The sequence below is a fragment of the Sphaeramia orbicularis genome, chromosome 1, assembly GCF_902148855.1.
Source record: "Sphaeramia orbicularis chromosome 1, fSphaOr1.1, whole genome shotgun sequence".
Classification (NCBI taxonomy): Eukaryota; Metazoa; Chordata; class Actinopteri; order Kurtiformes; family Apogonidae; genus Sphaeramia; species Sphaeramia orbicularis.
In genome coordinates this window covers 24,711,646-24,735,855 of record NC_043957.1, presented here as the reverse complement: position 1 = coordinate 24,735,855, position 24,210 = coordinate 24,711,646, and the positions used below count along the sequence as shown (strand labels likewise).

Sequence of the window (24,210 nt, the reverse complement as noted above, 5' to 3'; positions counted from 1 at the left end):
TAAATAATGTGAAATCATTTCTTTTCCCTACAAATATATTAAAACTTTGCTGTCAAAAGGGAAAAGTGCAGCATGCATTGAGAAGTGAAAAGAAATTAAACGCAAGTAACATATCACAAAGGACATAATATATGTACAGTTGACTAAGAAACCATAAAAATAAGAATCAATTTAAAATCAAGAGCAAAAAAAAAACAAACACATAGGATTAAGGTATAAGACAATTGGTTTAAAAAGACAACAGTAGGATTAAGGAATTCATGGGCACATCAGTCTGCCTTTTGGTCACATTGTTCAGTTTATAGTACATCATCAGAAATGGGTATGTGTAAAAAAAAAAAAAAAAAGCAAAACAAAAAGGTTCAGTCAACAGTTTCTGTCACGAGCATAAATACACGGATCAACTTCAAACTGAAGTCATTATCTGCAGTATATTCATTGTATTATAGTACAGTAGTGGATGCTGTTTTTGAAGTGGTTTTCAGTATAAAGATTGATTTAAGGGTGGGTGTTTGACCACTGCAGTTCAGTTCAGACAGCAGTCCTCATATGGAAGCGCAAATTAATTATGTATTGGTGAAAAGTGTAAAATGACAATTATTTAAAAAAAAAAATTAGATTAATTTACATATGTTTGAAATTTGGGTCTGGAGCTGAAAAAATACATAAAAAATATAAATCCAGAAATTTTTGCAATGTATTGTGTAAAAAAACAGAATTTGGCGCAAATAAAGAAAGCAGCAAATTTAGAGTCTGATGATTTAGAGAATGATATGCTGATGTGTTGATACTGTCTAAATTCTACACTGTCTGTATTTATTGGAATTACCTTAGGTCGTTCTTAGAGCAAGGGTTAGGTTTTAGCTTAGTTAGAAATAGGGATTGTTTTCAAAATAAATTGTACTGTTTTGCTTAATGTCTTGGGCCCCCGTTTATAAGCTATGGATAGCTTCTGGGGTTACCCTTTTTACAAAATCATATCTTGCTGGAAATTATGAATACAACTTGTATACGTATTTTAAATGATTTGTAAATAAATGTGAACTGAACTGAACTGAACTGAGGTCAGAGCTTAAGCCATTTTATCCTTCCTTTAGGTAAATCAAAGGATAAGACTTTTTCTGGGGTTATTTTCATATGATCTCATACAGAGCTTGAGTTAAGATCAGCACAAATATTTGTATTTTAAAAACAGGAAAACTGATATGTTGACACATTTCAATGAAATCAATCTCCAATCCAGTAGGTGGCGGTAATACACCTCTACGCCTTTAAATGGATAAAGATCAGTCCTTTGGAGCGAACCAACAATGTATACTAAGAGGGAGGACAACTATCCTTTACATCCAAGAAAAATTGATTATTATAAACAAAACCTCAAGTATACATTTTAAATCAATTATTTAAATAGTTTTAAAGCCAATAATAAAATATATACTCGTATTGTTTGTATTAAAACAGAATATTATTGTGTGACGTCCCCGTTGGTTTTTGAAGTGGTTCTTTCCTGTGATGGCAGCAGCAGCAGCATGGTGAAGGAGCATCCAACGTGGATAAACAACCGCTCAACACCGACGATTTCATGGATTTAAACGGTTATTAGATGAATTACCTTAAATGAGTTTGTAGTTTTAAGTTCTGTAAAACCGGCCAACTCGAGAAAACGGGCATAGATTCCGTGACAAAATGGTAAGTCGACAGTGATAGACTAAGCTAACCGTGTTAGCTAGCTGTTGTCAGAAAACTATTGTCCAGGAATGTCTAAATTGAGGTTATAAACTTTTAATTCAGGTTGGACACTTTACGAAACACATTAGAACGCATGTAGTGTACTGTCTTGCTCCCAAACCAAGGCTTGTTGAAGTTGACATGCTTTGTTAGTCCTCATCATGCTAATACAGAAATCCATCATATAGTGTTTAGTAAAGTTATGAGCTACCACATTTTAGGTAACCTACAATAAAGCCGCTCAGTATTGTTCATTTTTAGGCTGAGTAATAAATCCAGACTAATATTAGGGGATTAAAAATCTTAGTCTTTATTCAGTCAGCTGTTTTATTTAAGTAATAACAATGTGAGTTTTTTTGGTTGTAATCTAAGGCGTTGGAAAACATTACATTGTACATCCAGAATGTGTATTTTGTTTAAGCAATTTGCAAAAACCCACAGTATATTAAAAACATAATAGATAAAGAAATATCTGTCAAATATCCAAATGAGAAAAATCAAAATTTCACAAGATGTATGTGTGACTTGGTTTTCACACTAGTTGCTATCAGCTGTCTATGGATTGACTGTAATTACATTTTTGAGACTGTTCTCCCAAAGGCAAATATGTGTAGTTTTCTTAATTGTTCACTTCTTTTTTTTTTTCCTGTTTTAGCCACATAGAAAGAAGAAATCGTTCATTGAAAAGAAGAAGGCGGTCACCTTTCACCTTGTTCACAGGAGTCAGAGAGATCCTCTTGCTGCAGATGAGAAAGCCCCTCAGCATGTCCTCCTTCCCGCCACCAAGGTACAGATATAGATTTTTCTGCACATATATCAGTTTTTCCCCTGTTCTATATGAAGTTTTCCATCACTAACTGTGCCATAGAGTTTTACTATTAAACTATAAATCACCGAGCCAGATTGTGGTATGAATCACAGTAACTCCAAAAACTGCCTTTTAGTTTCTCAGAGCACATCTTACGAGAAAACCAAAGATATTGTTAGGTTAATAATCAAGCCTCCTTTGCTCAAGAAAACCTTTGAAACCAATAACTAATGATGAATGATGATTTTTTTGTTTTTCGTCAAACTCACAACATTAAACACCATCTCCTCCCTTTACCTCATGTGAAAAATCAAGAATCAGTGAATATGTAAGTAGATAGGCTTGCAACTATTATTTTATTATATTTTATTTAATTATTTTATTTGTTGAGTAATCTTTTGATTGTTTCCTGGATTCATTTGGCATTTGTGTGTGTACACACATACATGAACACACACTGTGTTTTCCAAAGTTCAAGATGCCATCCTTTTATAATTTGTTTTGCTAAAACCTAAAGAAATTCAATCAACTGCAGTAAAGAAGGGCTGCAATCAGAGAATGTTGAGGTTCTTGATTTATAAAAATATTCAAAATTAATCAATCATAAAAATGATTTTGGATTAATTTAATAGTTGACAACTGTTGTAAATGTGGTTGTAGTTCTAAAATCTAATTAGATATTCATGTTACCAAAGTCCATTTTCAGTGTCCAAGAACATCAGGTTTCCACATTTCAAAACAAACATGTCACCTGGTGCAATAACAAGCTTGAAGGGTTTTTCAAGGCACAGACAAAAAGGTTGAATCAGATCACACATGCAGATTTTTGTGAAATTAGAAGATGTTTTAAATTTTATACCATCTTTGTTTGTTTTGATGTTTCCAGGTGGAGGTGGAAAAGCGGCGCGAGGAGCAGAGAAATTTTGGTGTTTTCTTTGACGACGACTATGATTATCTGCAGCACTTGAAGGAGGCGTCAGGTCGATCAGAGCTGGTGGCCTCTGGGATGGTGCACAATGATGGGCAACCTTTTCAGCTCTGTGATGAAGATGAGGATGAGGAGAATGGCACTCCTGTGAGTTCCCCACAGACCTGAAAAGCCAGGCCACTTTGGGAGTTAAATTATTCTCCTAAAGCCTGTGAAGTTTGAGAAAATAGCACTTATTGTGTATTTTGAATATTTGTTCAGATGTCACAAATTTGAGATGGTTTAATTTCACAATATTGAGACTTTAATCATTCTTGTTGTGTGGGATTAACAGGCAGCCACTATCAACCTGCCTTCTTCAGTATTTGCCTCAGAGTTTGAAGAAGAGGTTGGACTCCTGAACAAAGCGGCTCCAATTTCAGGTAAGAGCATCAGTAGAAGATTTGTACTAGTGTATTAAAAATGTACAGAGAGGATACAGAATCTTTGCAGAATCTTAAAGCCATTCTAACTCATTAATGTCATAATCCGGTTCGATGACCAGCTGTCCCAGCCGCGGCGTCGCAGCGTGGACAAACCAGCAGCCTTCGGACAGGACATGGAAAAGGCCAATTAACCGACAATTAATAATTTAATCGAGCAAATTCTTATAGACAGTTAATTGATAGTTGATTTACTTTTTGCATCCCTAACTGTTACTGACGTGCAACTCATTAAAAAAGACACCAAAGCATAACTCTTTCTACTTTTAAAGGTTAACCCTTTTTGGAGGGTTCTGTCTCCGGCATCATGGTCACATTCATGTCAAGTTCTTCCTTAAAAAAGGTGCAAAAGAAGAAGGCATTTTCCAACACTTTTATTGCAAAATCAACATAAAGAAATCTAGGAGGCCTGTTACAGTGGTAGTCCTTATAGGGTTAAGAAGGTTAATTCACTTTATTATCCCTGCATTTTAAACATCCTGAAACATACAGTACCTAGCATTAGCATTAACACTAACACATGGTACATATTAGTAGCAGTGGGCTGCCGTGGAAGGCGCTCTGGGATCAACTCCAGATCTTCAGCATCACCGCCGGTCAAGGTTAGGGTACATGTCACATCCTGATAAAGTCTTTACCTGTTATCGGCCTCTGCTCTTGACAATTAGGGAGTGAGCTGTGCTGAAAGATCTTATTAGCCCTCTTGCTTAAAGGTAGGATTTACCTGTACAAATAAACTGCTCCAGATGTTCTTATGTCATTTGTTTTCGTTCAGGGCCTCGTCTGGACATGGACCCTGACATTGTGGCTGCTCTCGACGAAGACTTCAACTACGATGACCCTGACAACATCCTGGATGACGATTTCATCATCAAAGCAAACAGTGCGAGTGGAGCACCAGATATGGAGTAAGAAATAAAAAAAAGTATTCTTTTTTTTAAAAAATCTGATTATTTTAACAGCTCTTTGCTTCAAAACAGAGAATGTGAAAGTACCCAACTATACCCATGGCTATATATGATATCAGTAGTGTTGAGTGATATACACAAGAATTACTTCATTTTTCCAAATTTTATTAGGGGTTCAGCTTTGTCAGGTAAGTTAAATGAGAAAGCTAAGTGGCAAATCTGAAAATTCTTAACAGTTACTTTTATTTCCATTTCAACCAAAAAAACTTCAATCAGTTAAAATATTGGACTTCCACAGTAGTCAAAGATTACTACCACACTTCTCAGTAGTGTTTATACATTAAAATAAAAACACATTATAATGCAAAACATTATATTGCAGTCGTAACACAATGTTTAATTAATCTGACTGTTCATATATGATAAGACTTAATGTCCAGAAACTTCAACTTCTAAGACTAGCAAATCTAGCAAGGGGTATACTTTGGCCTGTCACACTGGGACAAATTTAAAAAAGTAGAACTAAAAAGTATTTGGAGTTGAGCTTTACAATTTAACAATGAGCTAAAATGAGAAAATCACATGAACATTGAGTGAAAATTATTGTCTTGCATGTCAAATAATGTACAGTGAAAAATATATATTTCATTTGCTGATTAAATATCTTTGTGTCTGAATTACAACAAAGGGGTGATGATGATGATGATGAGTGGGAGGACACGGACGACGAAGGTGACTTTGACTCCGAGGGTGGGTTTTCGGATGAGGAGGAAATGGTGGAGGGTGGCTGTGGTCGAGAGTTTCTGTTCATGGATGAGGAGACGAAGAGTCGATTCACAGAATATTCGCTGACATCGTCTGTGATGAGGAGAAATGAACAGCTCAGCCTGTTGGACGACCGCTTCGAGAAGGTTTGTGGATGTTTAGTTCAGGCTGGCTCTGATGTCAGTCAAGAAAAAAAACCCACTGTGATCCATATGATTTTCTGTCCCTTTGTTATTATCTCAGCAAACAGTGTCGTAGGAGATTACTAACCTTTTAAAACAGGAAACATTTAATTTAGAAAAGAATGTATTCCCAAAGTCAGAATGCCTGTGCAGCATATGGCTCTCACTTCAAATAAAGAAAAACAAAGAAAAACATGGAAACTGTATAACTACAGATACTTCTTGCTATCAGGAGAATTGGCTTCAGCAAAGACTCATAGATATTATTAGGCAACTTATTGGAAGGGTACAAAATACCAAAAAGGACCCATTACCTTTTGGAGCCAATCCATGATAAAAATGGCAACTCAATTTTTATTTTTTACTCGGCAGCCAATAGCTTTTGTGAAGGCGCCATCTTCATTAGCAATTTCTTCAAACATCTTCTCCAATAAAACTATTGGTCAGATTCATTTACATTTTTACATTGTAGCTCCCTTGGGAAAATGTCTGCAAAGTTTGACAGCTGTGAGAAATTTTGACTTTAGAATTTTTGATGTATCTAAAATTTGTCTTTACCTATAGTGGATCATATTTTGATGGTTTATAACATAGAAATGTTTATAGACATCAACATCGTTACTATTGAGCACTGATAGGAAATCATATATGGACTTTCATTTGGGTCCATGACTTTTGACCTTAAGTGAACTTAAAGGATCAAATTCAGGGTCACCGTTGTCTACATTTTGTTACGTGTCCTTTGATGGTGTGAGAAAAGGAGACATCAACCAGACAATCAAAATGAAGATGGAGTCAGAGTATGTGTGAAACAAGTGGAAAGGGTTTATTGAACAAAAAAAAAAAACTACCAACAAAGGATCACTAATGTGGAGGAGGAAGGGACGCAGTGGTTGTGCCAACCAAAATCGGATAAAAACAATAAAACTGATAGGAAGTCATATATGGACTTTAATTTTGGTCCATGACCTTTGACCTTGAGTGAACTTAAAGGGTCAAATTCAAGGTCACCATTGTCTACATTTCAACAGTCTTCTTTGAAACTGCAGGTCAGATTCATTTAAAAATTTCTTGGAGCTTCCTTGGGTCGACGTCTACAAAGTTTGTTCACAGTTTTGAGGAATTTTGATTTTTGAATGTGTGATGAATTTTGGAATTATTAAAAATATGCCTTTACTTATAATGGGCCACATTATTGATTCATTATTGGTTAGCTGCTGGGGCCATTGGTCCTATTTTTTTATGTGGAGTTTTACTCAATTTGTGCACTTGGCATGTTTCTACTACCTAAACTCTGTAGCAGTAGCAGATAGGCTCATGTAGGTAAGTCCCATCTAATTAATATGTGATTCTTATGGACTCATGGTGAACTTCACCACTGGCACTGATCAGGGCTGAAAACACACTTAAGCCCCTCATGAGCCAATCAATCATTACATCTCAAGAACTGCAACAGAGGAGTGATCCCTCTCACAGACATGATATAACATGCACATGTGTTTGTGTTGCTTCAGTTTTATGAACAGTTTGATGACGATGAAATCGGCGCCTTGGACAACGCAGAGCTGGAGGGCTTCATCGAACCGGACAGTGCTCGGCTGGAGGAAGTCATCAAAGACTATTTCAAACAGAAGCAGAAAGAGTGAGGGATCTTCGATAGATTATATTCTCACACTGTTAATATTATTTAAGAGAGAAGAGCCTTCGTCATATCCTGTTCTTGTTTGCGATTCAGGTCTTTGAGGCCTGATGACTTGGGTCCTAAAGAACTTCCTGCTTTGAAGGAAGAGGATGAGGACGAGGAAGAGGAAGAGGAGATGGAGACAGTGGTGGTTGAAGCTCCAGAGGACAAATGGGACTGTGAAACCATCATCAGTGAGTTTGATTTACTCAGTTTATGGAGTTTCATGTCAGTTACTGAGCAGAGTAAGTCTAACAGATTGTCCAGATCATACTTGTCCTTTATACTTTTCGTTTTCATTTCTTTTAGTTTGATGAGTTAAATGTGCTTTTGTTAGCAGCAAGACCTTGGACAAGTCAGACCTAATGTGAAATGAGTTCATATCACCTTTAAGCACTGCACAAGAGACAGGTGTTAAACTTAAAGAAACATAGACTGCACGTTAATTTGTCCTTCAGTGACTATGAATTATGTTTGAAGAACCTCATCTCAAAGCTGTTGGAATGTTTTTAATATGATTAGACTCATCGTCAGGGTTAAACAAATATAAATACTACATGGATATTTTTTGTCTTGTTCTAAGTACATATTTGTATTCTCAGGTACATATTCCAACATTTACAACAGGCCCAAAATTATTGAGGAGCCGCCAAAGGTAAGAAAACACACAAAATGTAAAAACACATCTTACAGTTTTTCTCAACTGCTAAAACACATTTCACAAAATTTTCCTCCATTTTTCCAAAACTCTAAACACAGCACACTTTTCTAAAGCTACATAAACAAAACGACACCTTCTCTCTTCAAAATTCAAACTTTCACTCCAAAACAGCTGCTCAAAGCCTGCAAAAATTTAAACACTATACACATCATTACACACTACAAAAAAACAACTGAAAACACAGTGTTCAGTGTGTGAGAATGTTCTTTTTTTCCACAACTGCCAAAGCATATTTGTAGAAACTTTACAGCATCTGTTCTCAGAATATATCACTGTGAAGTATTGGGCCTTCATAGATGTGTTTCATATGAACAGAAAATACAGCATGTACACTACTGTACTGGATCACAACTCTATGCCAACACTACAGAGGATTCAGTACACACAACAATACTCATTGAAAACAATGTTCAGGGTGTGATATTTTTTATTTACAGTATTTATCCCACACACACATATATTATGCGGCATCACGTCGTAGCACTGGGTACCAATACCTGTTATGTTCTCTGAATGCCCGGATAATGGTGGCCCTTGAGAACCTACTCAGGTTCAACTCTTAGTCCTCCTTCAGTCATTGTCATGCCATGGACAATGACAAGATCAATGACTGTTGCTCGCATCTCGTCTGTAATGGTGGTGCGAGTTTGTCTTGCTCTCCCTTCCGGGCCTGCTCCTCTTCCTCTGACTCTGCCTCTGTCCATTGTGTTTGTTTGAACCTTCAGCAAACTGTGCACTCTGAACTGGCTTTTATAGGTGTAATCACATCATTTGCAACAAGTGTCTTCAATTTTGAGTCATTGTGTTTAATGAATGAAGCCAGGTGTGTTCATCGTGTTCAAATTTTGCTGACTTTGGCAAGTATTTTGCATCACATGAGCTTTAATTTGAGAATTTGAGCAGAGTTTTTTGCAACTTGTGTTTTAGCAAGACAAAATGTGTTTAGATATATGAAAAAAGGAGGATTGTGTTTTGTGAATTATGTCTTCATGTGAAATGTGTTTATGATTTTGGCAAATGGGGGCTACTTTTATTAAATGTGTTTAGAGGACTGGTCATTTGGTTTAGAGAATTGGCTTTTGTGTTTTAGCAATTGGGAAAAACTGTAATGAGGCAGTTTATCATCACCACATCTGATCTGCTGTCAGGCATATTCAGAATGGTCTATTGATCTGTGCAACAATTTAGAAAATGTAGTACTTTTTTTTTTTAACATCAATATATTAAAACCATGTAAAACCCTTAAAGAAAGGCCAGAACCACCTGCCCTCTGTAATACTGTTGTCATTCACATGACACACACATTTGGCTAAAATATTTACATACAGATTACCAGCAGGTGGAAATTCCCTGAGTCCTGGTTGTTAAGTCTGACGTCATGGTGCCATAAAACTCGTCCAGGTTTAAATAGTCTCTAACAGTGGAGTCTGTATGCGCATTTACTTTCACTTCTCTCTTGAATCAGGGACCAGTCAGGGTTCAGAAGGTACTAAATGTATTTATTTGACCAAAGTGCAATGATTAATGCACTTGTACATTGTGTTTTACCTGCAGTAGATTGTGATTTTAAGTGTCTTAAATAGTGTTTCAGTTCCTGTTTAATTCACAGCAGCGTATCGCTTCTCTTCATGCTCAGCTGTGTGTCGACATAAATCCTTAATTTAGTTATCTTGCCCTGAACTGCTCAGCAGTGATAAAGGCCTAACAAATGAAACAAAAAGTTGGAAGTTGTTCAATACCTCATAACATCATTATCCTCTGTCAGGGGAGTCAATAATGATCCAGTTTGATCCAGTTCATCAGCTAACACACTAACATTAGCACCAAACTTAATTGTTTTCTTCCTTCATTGTAATTTTACTTATCAGCTTCATTCATTTTTTATCTTCTTATTTGTTACCTGAAAAGGGGTAGAATGACAACTGGATGTGTTTTATTGACTCGTGGACACAGAGCTGCAGCAGACTGAATACAGAGGAATGAACTAAAATAGATCCAGTAGTAGGAAGTGATGTTACGACTTAACAACAGGATACCCTTTGTCTTCGAAGTGATGCACTGTCAGAAATAAAGAAATTAGGATTCATTACACAGGGTTCGTGCAGGCTCTTAAAAAGTCTTAAAAGTCTTGAGTTTACAAATCTGCATTTAATACCTTAAAAAAGTCCTTAAATGGTATTAAATTTGATATGGGAGGTCTTCAGTTATGTTGCCATAAATGTGTTTGAATGTGTCTGTTAAATGTCCAAGCTGCAAAGAAAGTAACGTTAGTAAACTCACCCGTTCCAACCTGACAATTTATATTGAAATTAGGAACCAGTTATCGTGAACTTTGCAGCCCCTAGTGAGAAATGTCTCAGAAGGGTGGGAATCGAGGTGTTGGAGTAAGTAAATACATTTTCCTACATTGTATGAGTCACAAATTTTTGCCAGTATGGCCGTATAACAGGCTTTGAAATGGGCATTAAATTCTGTTCTAAGTAGTCTTAAAAAGGTCTTAAAAAGTCTTAAATTTAACTTGTAGGAACCCTGATTACACTAATAATCAGTGTCTAGTAATGTTTGTTGGATGAATTCATTGTTGCTTCGGGGGGAGGGGGGTGAAGACAACACCTATATAAAGATATGCTTTTATGTCAAATATTTAAGTATAGTTGTAATTTATTACAATTTTAACTTTATATACCTAATATTTGGAACCAGTATTCACTTTTAAAGTCTTTGAAATATATATATATATATATATATATATATATATATATATATATATATATATATTGTGTTTTTTGGCCTTTTATGTTGATATAGTAGATTAAAGTGAAAAAATAACAAACAGATGAGATAGATGAAATTGTGCTGGGAAAAAAAAAGATAACAAACATGAGTATAATAAACATTTCTTTATATAGTATATAAAGGCAAAATCAAAAGTACTCAAAAACAGCCAAAATAGGCTCAGACCCCAAAGGGTTAAAGTAGAAATCGACTGTATTTTTAAAGGATATTAAAACACATACATGAATGAAGGATCTTTGATACCAGCTGAACTGAACATCTGAGTCAAACTAATAAATTACTAATTAAATACATCAGACATCCTTTCAGGGGTGATTAATCTCAAAGTCAAAATCAGTTTTATCGTCAGTTTTGCCATATGTACATACAGAAAACTGAAATGACAAAACTCTAAAGCCCCATGGTGCAAAATGGACATAGTAGAAAAAAATACTAAAAAATAGAAAAGAATATAAAGTATGAACAGAATATAACTATAAACAACAGGGGGTTGAGGAGACAATAAATAGGCAATAATGGTGCAACACTAGTCACTTTTCCATTGACCCCCAAATTGCACAAATATAACTTGCACATAAAAATTTACCTAATGGAAAAATGACAATTTCGCCAAAAGTCTCATTTTTTGATTAAAAGTTTTTGCGCTGGTAAGAGGTGGTTTTTCGGGCGTAGTGCAAATGGCATATAACGCAAAACTGCAATGGAAAGACCTTTTTTCGCAACTAGAGTCAGGTGAATTAGAAAAACGGATGTTGACGGATGTTACAACAAGCGAAGAAGAAGAAGAAGAAACGTGTCCGTATGTGTGGGCACACAAGTTAACCCAATCATTTTTTAATTTAGTACAAGATGGAGAGGTAATATATAATAATAATGAATATATCTGTAAATCAACACCATATATACGTTTGTCACCATGTTTATGGAATGACTTCTCATGTCGTCTTGCAATAATAAATTTTAAAAAATCATTGCATTTGTGATTTAATGGAAAAACCGACATTATGCAGTTATGGGTTTTTTTTGACATTTAGTAAATATCAGTAAAGTTTTGCGCAGATGTCTAATGGAAAGTGACTAGTGAAGTTAAGCGATGAGTTATTAGTTATGGATGAGTTAGTGAGTGAAAGTGACATCCAATATGTGCAACATGCAATTATGTGACAATCTGTGTCTTCTTTAACGTTCCTGTGTCTCTAATACCACACTGTGACTCATCAGTATTTCATTTGATGGTTAAGTTGTGCTTTTATCACGTTGTTTTGTCAGTCGAAGCCAATTCGTGTCTCCAGTAAGACGGGCATCCCTCTGGACGTGCTTCCTGCCAGAGGCCTGACGGCGAAGCAGGCAGAACGAATGACAAGGATCAACGACTCAGACCTGCCTCGAGCCTGCACACAACCTCGAAACAAGGATGAGAGCAAAGAGGAGAGAAAGGCGAGGAAGCAGGCCATCAAGGAAGAACGAAAGGTACCAGAACTAGTTTTATCCTTTTGTGGATTGATTGTACTGATGAGTTTGTGCCACAGACTGGTCTTTGTTTAAATGATCTGTTATAATCATTAGGTTTGTTCAGATTTCATCACAGCGATCTGGAATTCACAGTTATATATTTAGTATTTTATTTTAATTAATGTCTTATGTGATGATGAGTGTCTTACATGTACTTGAATTGGCTTTGGGATTATTAATGTACTGTCTTGTTTTGTCCTGTGTTGTTGTCTCATCTTGTTTTGCCTTATTTTGTCCTACGTTGTTTCGTTTTATTTTGTCCTGTGTTGTCTTGTTTCGTCTCATTGTGTCTCATCTTGTCCCTGTCCAAAACCAAATGCTATGTCCTTCAGGTTAGATGTTTTATTCTGTGCTGTTTTGTATTTAGGATCTGACTTTGACCTGTCAAATTTGTGCAACTCAAATATATATTTTCATTTCTAAAACCTGAAGTTTTGATCCAAGATTGAATTATGAGTGAAATTGTGAAGAGTTGCATTCAAAGGCAAAGTCCTCCTTGAAAAATCAGAGCAACAGAAATCAATGCTAGACATTAGAAGGCTCTGTTTGCATAATATACAACATGAATTATTGCTGGTGGTGTTTGACAGTAAAATCACCAGATTGACCTTGTGAGTAGTTGAGTCCAATGAAATGCTCGTTTATTGACTCTGCAAACACCATAGTCTCCATTCCAGTATTTATTGTAAGAGGATCAGCAGAACTACAGCGATTGGTTAACAAATGATTCAAACCATTATCAGTGTAATGTGGTGAACTCTAACCCCTTTGTGTTTTCACAGGAGAGGAGAGTGGAAAAGAGGGCCAACAAGACGGCGTTTAAAGAGGAGAAAGTCCGACAGGAGAAGCAGATGTTGAACCTCAGAGCAAACATTCAGGGCCTGAAGCTTTAGTCGCTGCTTCACTGCTCGGACTGCACAGACTTTTTACCGGACGATGAGACGTTCAGGACACATTGGTCTCATCAGGTGGCAGGATGATCCGGACTGGAGGACTGACCCAGGACTGACCCAGCTCCAATTCAGAAGAAATAGATCCTCATGTAATCCCATCATGCTACAAACATGGACCTCAATGTGTGTTTTTATGTTTTTGGTTCCACCTTTGCAGAGAGTATTAAAAACTCGTGCACCAGAAGGTGTCTTTGAATGTCTCATCAAAACTGAACAGGTTTTTTTGTTTTCACTTTGCTAACTCGCCCATGGACACAAGTTGATGGTGAAAATCCAAAGTTTATCATTATGAAATACAGAGAATCACATGATTTACACATTAAATATATTCATAAAGTCAAAGTGAGAAAAATATTTAATTATACTGTATTAACTAACTACTCACAAACGGCTATTTTGATACTTGAGAATCGGTTGAGTAATTTCTGAAGAAAAGTTTTTGCAAACTGTTAATTCCCCTTTTTTTTTTTTTTACATCCTGTTTTTAAGGTACAATGAGGAACAATTATAAGCATTTCATAAATTTCAGAGACCTTCATTGACAAATATTTTTATGTAAAGAGTTGATGTATGCGTCTACCTCGAAAAAGATTTTATCTCAAGGGACTTCCTGGTTAAATAAAGGTTAAATAAAATGTAAATGTAGTCAAACCTGAGGAAATTACAGCTTTCAGTCACATTTAACCTCCGTATCTATCTCAACTCGCTGTAATTAAGCAAAAACTTCTTCTCTGGGTCTTCTATGTAGAGGTTGAAAAGATTCCTTAGAAGTCAGCAAAATAGACTGAAAGGCACACAAGTAAAATAAATGGGTTCGTGGTTTATTATGCCAACACAATGCATCATTTTCACATTGTTTTATTGCTGTAACATGTCTAATGCTTTTACCTCTACTACATTTTCCGAACACACTGCTGCCTACGGGTGCTACCAAGGGTCATTTTTGACAAACGCTCACAAATGTTAAACTCTTTTAGCAAAACCAGTAGAGACAAAAGCATATTACTGTCCTGAGACCAAGGAGGGTAAAAGTTTCTGCTTTTTTGCATTAAAAACTTTTCCGATACATTTTTAATTTTATTTTTATGGAATGTCCTTTGCGGTGGACAGTGGGAGAAGGTGGGGTTTACCATGAATATGTCTTCAGTTTATTGCAGGGCTGACACAGACAAACCATTAACTCTCACATTCACACCAACCAGCAGTTTAGATGGACCCTTTAACCCAGGGATGCCAAACATATGTCTCGCCAAATGGTCCGATGTGGCCTGCAGGATGAATTTCTGAAGTGCAAAAATCACATTCAAGATAATAACCTTCAACTGTATCAAACTGGTTTTAGTTCAGGGGCCACATACAGCCCAATGTGAGCAGCATAATAACCTATAAAGAATGACAACTTCAAAATTTCTGCTTTGTTTAATATGAAAAAAAAGTTAAATTGCATTATGAAAATATTTACATTTACAAACTATCCTTTCACAATAAAATGTGAATAACCTGAGTAAATATGAACAACCTCAAATGTCAAAAAGCAAGTTCAATTTTAACAATATAATGCTCGTTACTATTTTGTGTATTTATAGATCTACTGTGATCGTAAGTTGTGTTAATAATAAGCTGAGACAAAATATTGTTGAAATTTCACTCATTTTTCTCGACAAATTTTAGGTTGTACATGGTTGTTCAGGTTCGTCACATTTTCATTATGAGATTTTAGTTTTTTCCACACAAACAAAGATAAAATTTGGGATTATTATTAATAGGCTATTATGTTTTGTTGTTGTTGTTGTTGTTTTTATCAGTTTACTGGTCTGGCCCGCTTGAGATCACATTGGGTTGAATGTGGCCCCTAAACTAAAATGAGTCTGACATCCCTGCTTTAACTTATTTAGGGATAATGAGTTCATTAAAACAAAACACTGTAAAAAAAAAATAATAATATGGAATGAGTATTTCCTTGGCTCCTCTCACACTGACTCCAAAAGATTATAATGCACTGCAGCTTTAAACAACAAACTGCAGCTGTAGTATAATCAGATTTCTGCAGAATTTTGTACTTCACTGACCTGAGGAAAGGTTTGTTCAAGTCTAAAATTGTGGCTGGTTTAGGGAATTTAATTTACTGTAACACAACCGAGACAGCGATACTCTGAATGAAGAACTGTGTTGAGCAACTTAGACAGGTTACAATGATAATAAAAGTTTATTCAAACATTGGGCTGGGCTGATTTAAGTATGCAAAGAAAAGCAGTGGGTATTGTTTTCGAAAATAACTCCAGTTGAAGAACAACAGCCACTATTCTAAAGGGTTAAATTACAAGTGAGTTATCCTTGTGACTTGATAGAAAGGTATGTCACAGTCAACAGGTATTTCTGGAGAAGGAAGACAGATTACCTCTACTGTACTGACTATATTGACTTCCCTTCTGAAAACTAGACTATCCTGCATCTAAGACCTAAAAAAAAAAAAAAAAAAAAAAAAAAAAAAAAAATAGCGTCTGATAATCTAGTTTTTGCCCAGTACAGTTCACAGCTGTGGGATAAAAGTTAAAGATTCAATATGGTAGATTTGCTTTTTTTTTGTCTCTGCAAAAAAACCCTCAATCTTCTGTTCCTCTACTGCAGCAACAGAGTGCAGTTTTACAAAGAAACAGATTAATCACACCAGTTGAGAAATAACAGGAAGTAAAGAGTAAGAGTGGCATGTAAGCACTAATTGAATATGACATCACATTTGTTCAATTTTCAGCTCTTCCCCCTTCGCAACCATCTGTTTCTTATCCACATTTAACACTTTTCATATGTGAAATGTAGAAAAATGTTTAGACTCTATCAGTGTATCAGTAAATATATATATTTTAGGGCTCATGGAAACTGAGTTTATGTTATGTGTGACGACACAAAAGAGCAAGAAAAACATTTGGCAGTGCACCGGCATTCCTCCTACTCACGCCAATAAACATGAGTGACTGATCATACAAATGTCATGTTGGTTTGAGAAGCAAAGATCCTTTATTATTTATCAGTGCAGTTGAAAGTTACAGCCAAATTCCCATTTTTTAGTCAGAACTACCCAAATTACTGTAAAATAAGTTAATAAAACAATACTAGCATGTGTATAAAAGCTTTACACAACAGGAGGTAAACAATTATCTTTTAACATATAAATAAATTTGTGTAAATACATTTAATTCATTTGTTTCAAACGGAACTGCTCCAGGAACGATCAGAGGACCAGTTTAACAGGTTCCAACGGGTGGATGAATGGAACCAGGTACAGTAGACATGTGGGCTTTAATGAAGTGGAACTCTGTCACGAGGTTTACTGATGTAACACCTGCACCAAATCCACATCAGACTTCTCAAACATGAGGCTGTAAAGGTTTTCATAACGGCTTCTGGAGACATATCATTTAGATTTTTAGAGAATACGTGACGACTTACAGCCAACTGTGTCACAAATGTTTACTGAATCCTCAGAAAAGGCACCAAAAGAAAATGCAAATTAAGTTGAATTATTGTTGAAAAATGTAACGTCTGGATTTAACCCATGCCCCAACACCCAGGACCAGCTCCAGGTCCAAACCAGTATCCAGGACTAGATCTAGATCCAAACCAGTACCCAGGACTGGCTCCAAGTCCAAACCAGTACCCAGGACTGGCTCCAAGTCCAAACCAGTACCCAGGACCGGCTCCAGGTCCAGGTCCAAACCAGTACCTGGGGTCGAGGGAGAATTAATCTTTACATGTTTTTAATGTGCTGTATAATGTTATTTTCTTTTTGTTAAATGGACTCAAACAACATATGCTTATAATAAGTTGTGTTGAACAGATCATGTTTTAGCATCATTATTATTAGACTGGCAACTGACTGAAAACACAAAAAAAAAATCTTTTAATCGTGTAAGACACAAAACACACAATAAAAAATTAGAAGTCCAGGCACAAGTAAAGACCCGTCTCTTCCCTTCATTATGATGTGAAAAGACAACCTAAATAAATGTACTTCAATGTGTTCTTGGTTTCAGCTCATTTCCCAGAGATAAAAGTCACCCTGCTGTTTAGAAGCAGCTGCTTCTTCTTTGTACGTTAATCAGATAAAATACCACAGAGACCAAACTTGAGGATGGCTTCGTCTTCAGAAACGTCAGGCAGCTGCCTCGGCTCCAAACATGAAAATCACCAGTTTGACCTCCTGAAACTCGAAAACAGCAATGTTGCCAGTCTTTTATGTGGGGAAAAAAAAAAAAAATCTTAAACAAAATCCATATTGTTCAGCAAACATACAAGAACCTGCTGCAGCTCTTTCAAATCCAAAACAAAACAACAGCAAATGAACCAACCTACAGTATTATGACAGATTATCAGGGCTGCACTGAGGACAAAAAATATATTACAGAGGATATTCTACTTATTTTCTTTGGAGGAAAAAAAGTAGATCATTACAGGGATAAGGTCATAATATTCCTAGGAATAATGTCAGAATATCTCAGGGAAAAAGTCTGAATATTATGAGAGCAAAGTCATAATTCTGCCTGTTTATCTATGACATTTATTAACAGAAATCATAAAAAGCTGAAACTTTGCAATTAACATTGTTCTTGTAATATTACAACTTTTCCCCTCCATTTATGATTACAACATTATTCCTGTAACATGAATTTTCACATACTTTGTTCTCTAAATAATAATAATAATTCTCAGTATTATTATTATTATTATTATTATTATTATTATTATTATTATTATTATTATTATTATTATTATTCAAAGCTCAGTGTGGCCCTGATACTCCTGAGATAATAAATGCATTTCAGTTATATAAAATACTAAAACATGTTTTTTGAGGCGTAAACGTAATTATTAAACAATTGATAACAATGATATTAAACATAAAAAAACTAGAAAAATTATGAAAAAAGCTAACATTTTACAGTTGCAAAAGGCTCAATTCACCATTTCCTGCTTTAAAATCAGAAATAAAAGATGATGGAGAGTTGACCATAGAATAGGATCACTCTGGCACAAAATTAGCACAAAAAACAAAAAAATATACATCTAGCATCAGAGCTGTTGTTCAGTCCACCTGTCCTTCAGTTGGGGTCGGGCTGACAAACTTTGTTCGTTTCCTAATAGTAAAACTGAGGTGTTGTGTCGCCATTTTCAGAACCTCCAGATTTATTTGAAGAAAAAATAAATAAATAAATAAAAACAAATTAAAAACAAAAACAAAAAACCAAAACCTTGCTTTACTGCTGCCTTTGTCAGTTCAGATCTGAATGAGTGTGTTAAAACACCAAAGTCATCCAGTGACATGAGTGAGAACAGAATCACTGTTATTGTCAGCTAAGTCTGGTTCAGTTTTAGTTTAGTTTAAGACACTTCAGGGATTCAGTTCCCTGAGACAAAATGACTGACAAACATGAGGTAAAGTGGAGAAAATTTGTATAGTGAGCAGGACCAGTAAAAGAATACTATAATAACCTATAAATAATGTCAACTCCAAACTCTTGTCATGTTTTAGAGTGAAAATTTTAAAATTACAATAAGGAAATAAAGGAAAATGTTCACATCTACAAACAATCCTGAAAAAAAAGTAAATAACATGAACCTGAAATTTGTTCAGAAAAGTAAGTGGAATTTTAACAATGTCATGCCTCACTTAATCATTTACACATGTAAATTACAACTTAGACATCACAGTGGATCTACAGAAGTACAAAACTGTTAGATTTAGTAACAGGCAGGATATTGTTAAAATCACACTTACCTCTCTTCAGAAAATTCATGTTATTCATAAATGTGAACATTTTCAGGTAATTTTACTTTTTTACACTAAAACAAAAGAGGAAATTTAGAGTTGTCATTACTTATAGGTTATTATAAAATTATTTTATGGTCTGACTCACTTCAGATCATATTGGTCTGAATTTGGAACCTAAACTAAGAGGAGTTCAACACCCTTGACTTTTAGTGTAATTTTTACATTTCACAAGTTCACCCCAGGGAACAGATGGGACCCTTGGCCCATGGGCCATATGTTTGACACACCTTTAAAGCAAGTACAAAATTCATGTTAACCCTCCCAAACCACAGTGTCTTATAATGTCCCTCAATTATTCCTGTTGGTACTTCTTTACACCACTTACCAGCGTCATGCAGTTAGACCCTGACTAGGGGTAATTATACACACATTAAAAAGGCTAAAAAAATTAAAAATCAGTCTTAAAGCAACACAGTTGTTGTGACTTCAACTCCCGTTGTAACCCAAGACTGTGTCTCCATCACCCATGTCTATCTGTAGATTATGTGGGCGGTCATATGGTGACATCGCCGCCCCCTCCTCCTCTTCCTCTGTGGAGTTCATGGAAACAGTCTCTGTTTCTACTGAGGTGTTTGCTGAGTCGTCGTCTGTCCTCTGTCCCTCTGACATCAGCCCCATCGCCTCCTGGCTGCTGCTGCTGCTGCTGTCTGAGAGCCGTCTGTCTGTGTAGAAGGAATCACTGGGTGGATTCTGGGGCCCGGGGCCGGAGCTGCCGGAGCTGCCGGAGCTGCCGGAGCTGCCGGAGCTGCCGGAGCTGCCGGAGCTGCTGTCCCAAACAGCCACGGTGGGACTGACCTCCTCTTCCTCCATGCAGTCGACTGAAGCTGTTATGTCCACCACCTGAACATGACTCTTAACTGCACCGGGGTCTAACATTGGATGTCTTTCCAGGTTTCTGAGGTCTGGCTCTGGAGGAAGCTGTAAGTAAAGACATGATGAAGCGTCAGCAACATTAAAAAATACTGGCACCATAAAAAGGAAGCATTTGTGAGCTGGTGTTTTGAGGCTTTGTGTATGTTGTTGTTTTCTCCACTGGACACAGCTATAAATGTACAGTATGGAGTTTGATAATGAAAACGTTTCTTCTATTTGGGTGGGTGTAATTCTCAGGTTTATGAAGGTATGAAATTATTATGGGATGTTATTATCTTTGCTAAGTTGCTGTTTGCTGATCCACGGTTCAGACTAAACTGACAGTTCTGACCTTGTTTGTTGGATTCCAAACAGATCTTTAGTTCAGCTACTGACAACACAAACTGTAAAGTCAAAATAATGCTCCTTTAAAGGTGGGGTATGAGATATTAGAAAAACGGTTGGAGCAAGCTACATTTTGAAAATACTCTTCAGACATTCCCCCGAAGCCATGCCCCCAGAGTACTGGCACACGCAATAGTTGTTCTCGAGGGTTCATGAGCGCTGCACAGCAACAAGTGACCTGGCTCCAGTGGCCCCTATCCATGCATACGTCATTCAGTCTCCTCCAACACCCCCGCTCTAACAGAACAGCCCCAGTTCATACCCGTCTGTCTAACGTTACATTTCCTACTGATTTATTTTCGTGACAAAACAGTTTGCTGATGAACTTTCCATCCTAGTATAGCTAATACAGCCAAGCTCTGGCTCTGGCTTCATTTCCTGTACAAGTGCTCCAAACCTCTGAGAACGCACGATTCACGCACAAAGAGGGGTACGAGCAGAGGGGGGAGGGACAAATGGCAGTTGAGTTTGACAGACATATCACCGTTCAATCATTTCAATTGGGCGCTCAAAATAAATACTAAATACAACTAAATAAAAAACACTAAATAGAACTGAACTGCTCAAATTTCACATGAAGAATGTAGAATTTGTATTTTTGAATATTTTCAGACATATTAAAACACCAAACAACTAATAAATCAACTGAATAAGTAATAATGGTCGGTCACTGCTTTAATACGTACCAAATGTATGATTAAGTTTATGTTTCTGAACTTGAAGAGCTTGCATGCATTAACTGAAGGACAAATGTGCAGATGTATGATTATTCTTTAAAATCGTGTAGTGGTGTATGTTTTTTCTGCTCTTATGTCTTACCAGTGACTTAGGTAGAGGTGGTGTTTTCAACGTCCAGGCCCTCACTTTGCAGACAATGAAGCTTATTATGAGAACAAGGACGACTAAGATAGTCAGCATGAAGATGACGACCCCCCAGTGGACCTCTGCAACCAAACAGATTTAATACGGGTTTTAACTGTAAGATACTTTTCTGATGTTTTAAAGTCAGTTAGTGTCAGGAATTAAACAGGTACAGTACAGGTTTCTCAGATTTGTACTTAAGTAAAAATACTGATTTTAGATTCATCACAGTTTCTCTAAAAACCTTTCTAAAAAAATTCCATGTTTCTATTTTGTTCAAATTGCTCCACTACATTTGTCTGACATCTTTAGTTACTTTTATAGTTTTATTCCCTTCCTGTTTAGTGAAAAATAAATGTTGATTGCGTATATTTGTGATAAATGGAGGAATGAAGTGTTGATTCATGAGTTGGGCTTAAACCTCTATTCTTCCTTAAGGTAAAACCATTATGGAGTGACTGGACATTTGTCAAAAAGCTGGACACAGGCCTGTTTTTCTGAGCTTATTCAAGTTGACTTTTTAGAGACATGTGGTTCTCACATAAAAGAAATTGTGATTATAAACTAGTTATCGGCAAACGGTGGATTTTTAAAGGCTGAAAAATATCCAACTCTGTCAGAAATGTACTACTTCTGACTTTATTACAAACCAAAAAAAATTAAAGAAAAAAACATCACAGTGTGTATAAATATGTAACAGATCACCAAACTAACCATTCAAGGAGGAGGATTCTAGGAGTGTTTTTTTTTTTTTTTTTTTTTGTAGAGCTGTGAACCTCTGCCTATCTTTACTTCTGAGACACTCTCGGAGATGCTCTTCTAATACACATTCATTCATTCAATCATTCATTCATTCATTCATTCATTTTCTGAACCCCTTAATCCTCCAGAGGGTCACGGGGGTGTTGGGGTCTATCCCAGCAACCATCAGACAAGGGCGGGGTTCACCCTGGATGTGACACCGGGTTTATTACAGGGCCAACATATAGAGACAAACAACCATTCACTCTCACATTCACTCCTATTATTTATTATTAACTTTTATTTAACTAGGAAAAAAAGACTTGTTGAGATTAAAAATCTCTTTTGCAAGAGTGTCCTGGTCAAGACAGTAGTAGCACAAGTTACAGACAGTAGAGATTTCATCCATCCATTCGCACTAAACTGTGCTTAATACATAATGAAACTTAGTTCTAAAACCATACATCAAAGACTAAATTAAAGACATACATATAAAATACTATCAGTACTTTAAAAGGGACTAAAAGTTTACAACAATGTTCCTTAAAAGCACCTCAAAGCAGAAGCTGATTTAATCAATTAGAAAAACATCTACATCCAGATTTATGCTTTTCCCATTCATTTAAAACGACTTTAACTGTATTTAAAGAAACCAGCTCCTTCTGTTTTATCTCCTTTCTGTAGGTTGTTCCAGGCAGTGGGAGCAGAACATTTAAAATCTTTCTTTCCCAGTTCTGTTCTGACTTTTGGAACACATAGAGGTAACAGATCCTGGGACCGGAAACTGTATGTAAAAAGCATGTATAAAGATTTGTCCATTCAACTAGAGCACAGCCCTCAAGCACTATGGGCTTTTAGACTAATTAACCTATTAGTGCATGTCTGGATGGTGGGAGGAAGCCGGACAGAACCCATGCAGATACGGGGAAAACATGCAAACTGCACACATGCTTCTTGGCGTGAAGCATGTTATTTATTTATTTTCTTTACACAAAATTATCAGTAGTGAAGGGATTCTACATTGACTTTCAGTCCAAAAAAAAAAAAAAAAAAAAAAAAAAAAAAAAATCACAGGTAGTTAAATTGTTATTTCCAAAGCTGTACTTTGATTCGACAGCTGCTTCTTTTCAGTTCTTTAAACTTCACTTACTCATTGATGAGCTAGGACATACGTCATCTGTTTCCCTAAATGCCACGCGTCCAATTTTATTTGACTCTATTAACCATCCTTTCAGCTTTATGCACGTCTCCACATTATCAGGAAAGAAGAAGTCATATTTGCAGATCCTCTGATCCACTCCACAGCTTGCCTCTTCTGTCTTCTGTAGGGAACAGGAGAGTGATGGCTTTTATCATCATTGTATCTCTGTCATCGCTTTAATGTTGTAGATCGGTGCCAGAATCTCAGCTCTACTATGAAGTTCAATATACTTACACCGCTGACAGACAACTCGAACAGAAAGTAGGCCGATTTGGGCTTGTTGGCCTGTTTCAGCTCAGGGTAGACTCTGAACGGATTCAGGAAACTCACAGTGGCTTCTGACTCGTCCACAGTCAGATTCACAGGAGGGAAGTTTAGTTCACCTGTGAACAGAGGAGTGATGTCCACACACTGTTTACCCCAGTGGGACTACACATACAGACACGTGTCAAAATAAAAGTGGACACAACAGCAGACTGAACCTGAACACAATAAAACCATTCTTCAAATAAAACAAAATCGTTTTCAATGTCAGTGACAGAACTTTAAACATTATGACACATTTTCTCTGATTAATGTCGCTTAAAATGCTTTCATTTTTATCTTGTTACATCATTTATATAATTTTCACTTTGTTGCATCTTTATGTCTTTTACATTGTTTCTACCTTGTTGCATGTGTTATATTATTTTCATATAATTGCATATTTACATCATTTTCATCTTGTTGCATATTGTAGGTCATTTTTGTTTAGTTGCATATTTGATGTTTTGTGCTGTCCTGTGATTTTTTTTATTACTTTAATTTTTATTGATATTTTCAACATTTATAAACAACAATTAAAGCTGCAAGCAGCATT

The 24,210-nt window shown here is 36.2% G+C and overlaps 2 protein-coding genes across 2 annotated transcripts in view; one reads left to right on the top strand and one right to left on the bottom strand.

Moving 5' to 3' along the window:
- Window positions 1-1,510: 1,510 nt before the first annotated feature.
- ltv1 (LTV1 ribosome biogenesis factor) lies at window positions 1,511-13,717 on the top strand. Its single transcript, XM_030132770.1, has 11 exons — window positions 1,511-1,689; window positions 2,384-2,515; window positions 3,423-3,611; window positions 3,799-3,886; window positions 4,722-4,854; window positions 5,543-5,765; window positions 7,316-7,443; window positions 7,537-7,676; window positions 8,085-8,137; window positions 12,269-12,469; window positions 13,294-13,717. Exons 1-11 carry the CDS (start codon window positions 1,687-1,689, stop codon window positions 13,402-13,404), a joined length of 1,401 nt encoding a protein of 466 aa, XP_029988630.1. The 5' UTR covers window positions 1,511-1,686; the 3' UTR covers window positions 13,405-13,717.
- A 5,396-nt stretch (window positions 13,718-19,113) lies between these two features.
- Window positions 19,114-24,210, bottom strand: part of ifngr1 (interferon gamma receptor 1) — a 32,276-nt gene continuing 27,179 nt past the window's right edge. Inside the window, exons 4-7 of the mRNA XM_030132794.1 lie at window positions 23,586-23,734; window positions 23,301-23,472; window positions 21,368-21,492; window positions 19,114-20,209 (exon numbers count right to left, since the gene is read on the bottom strand). Of these exons, the coding sequence (XP_029988654.1) occupies window positions 19,718-20,209; window positions 21,368-21,492; window positions 23,301-23,472; window positions 23,586-23,734 (938 nt within the window). The 3' untranslated portion in view covers window positions 19,114-19,717. The remainder of the gene's footprint in view (window positions 20,210-21,367; window positions 21,493-23,300; window positions 23,473-23,585; window positions 23,735-24,210) is intronic.

Coding starts and splice junctions, on each gene's coding strand:
- ltv1 (XM_030132770.1), top strand. Junction 5,766..7,315: donor TGGACGACCGCTTCGAGAAG/GTTTGTGGATGT, acceptor GTGTTGCTTCAG/TTTTATGAACAGTTTGATGA. Junction 7,444..7,536: donor TTCAAACAGAAGCAGAAAGA/GTGAGGGATCTT, acceptor TTTGCGATTCAG/GTCTTTGAGGCCTGATGACT.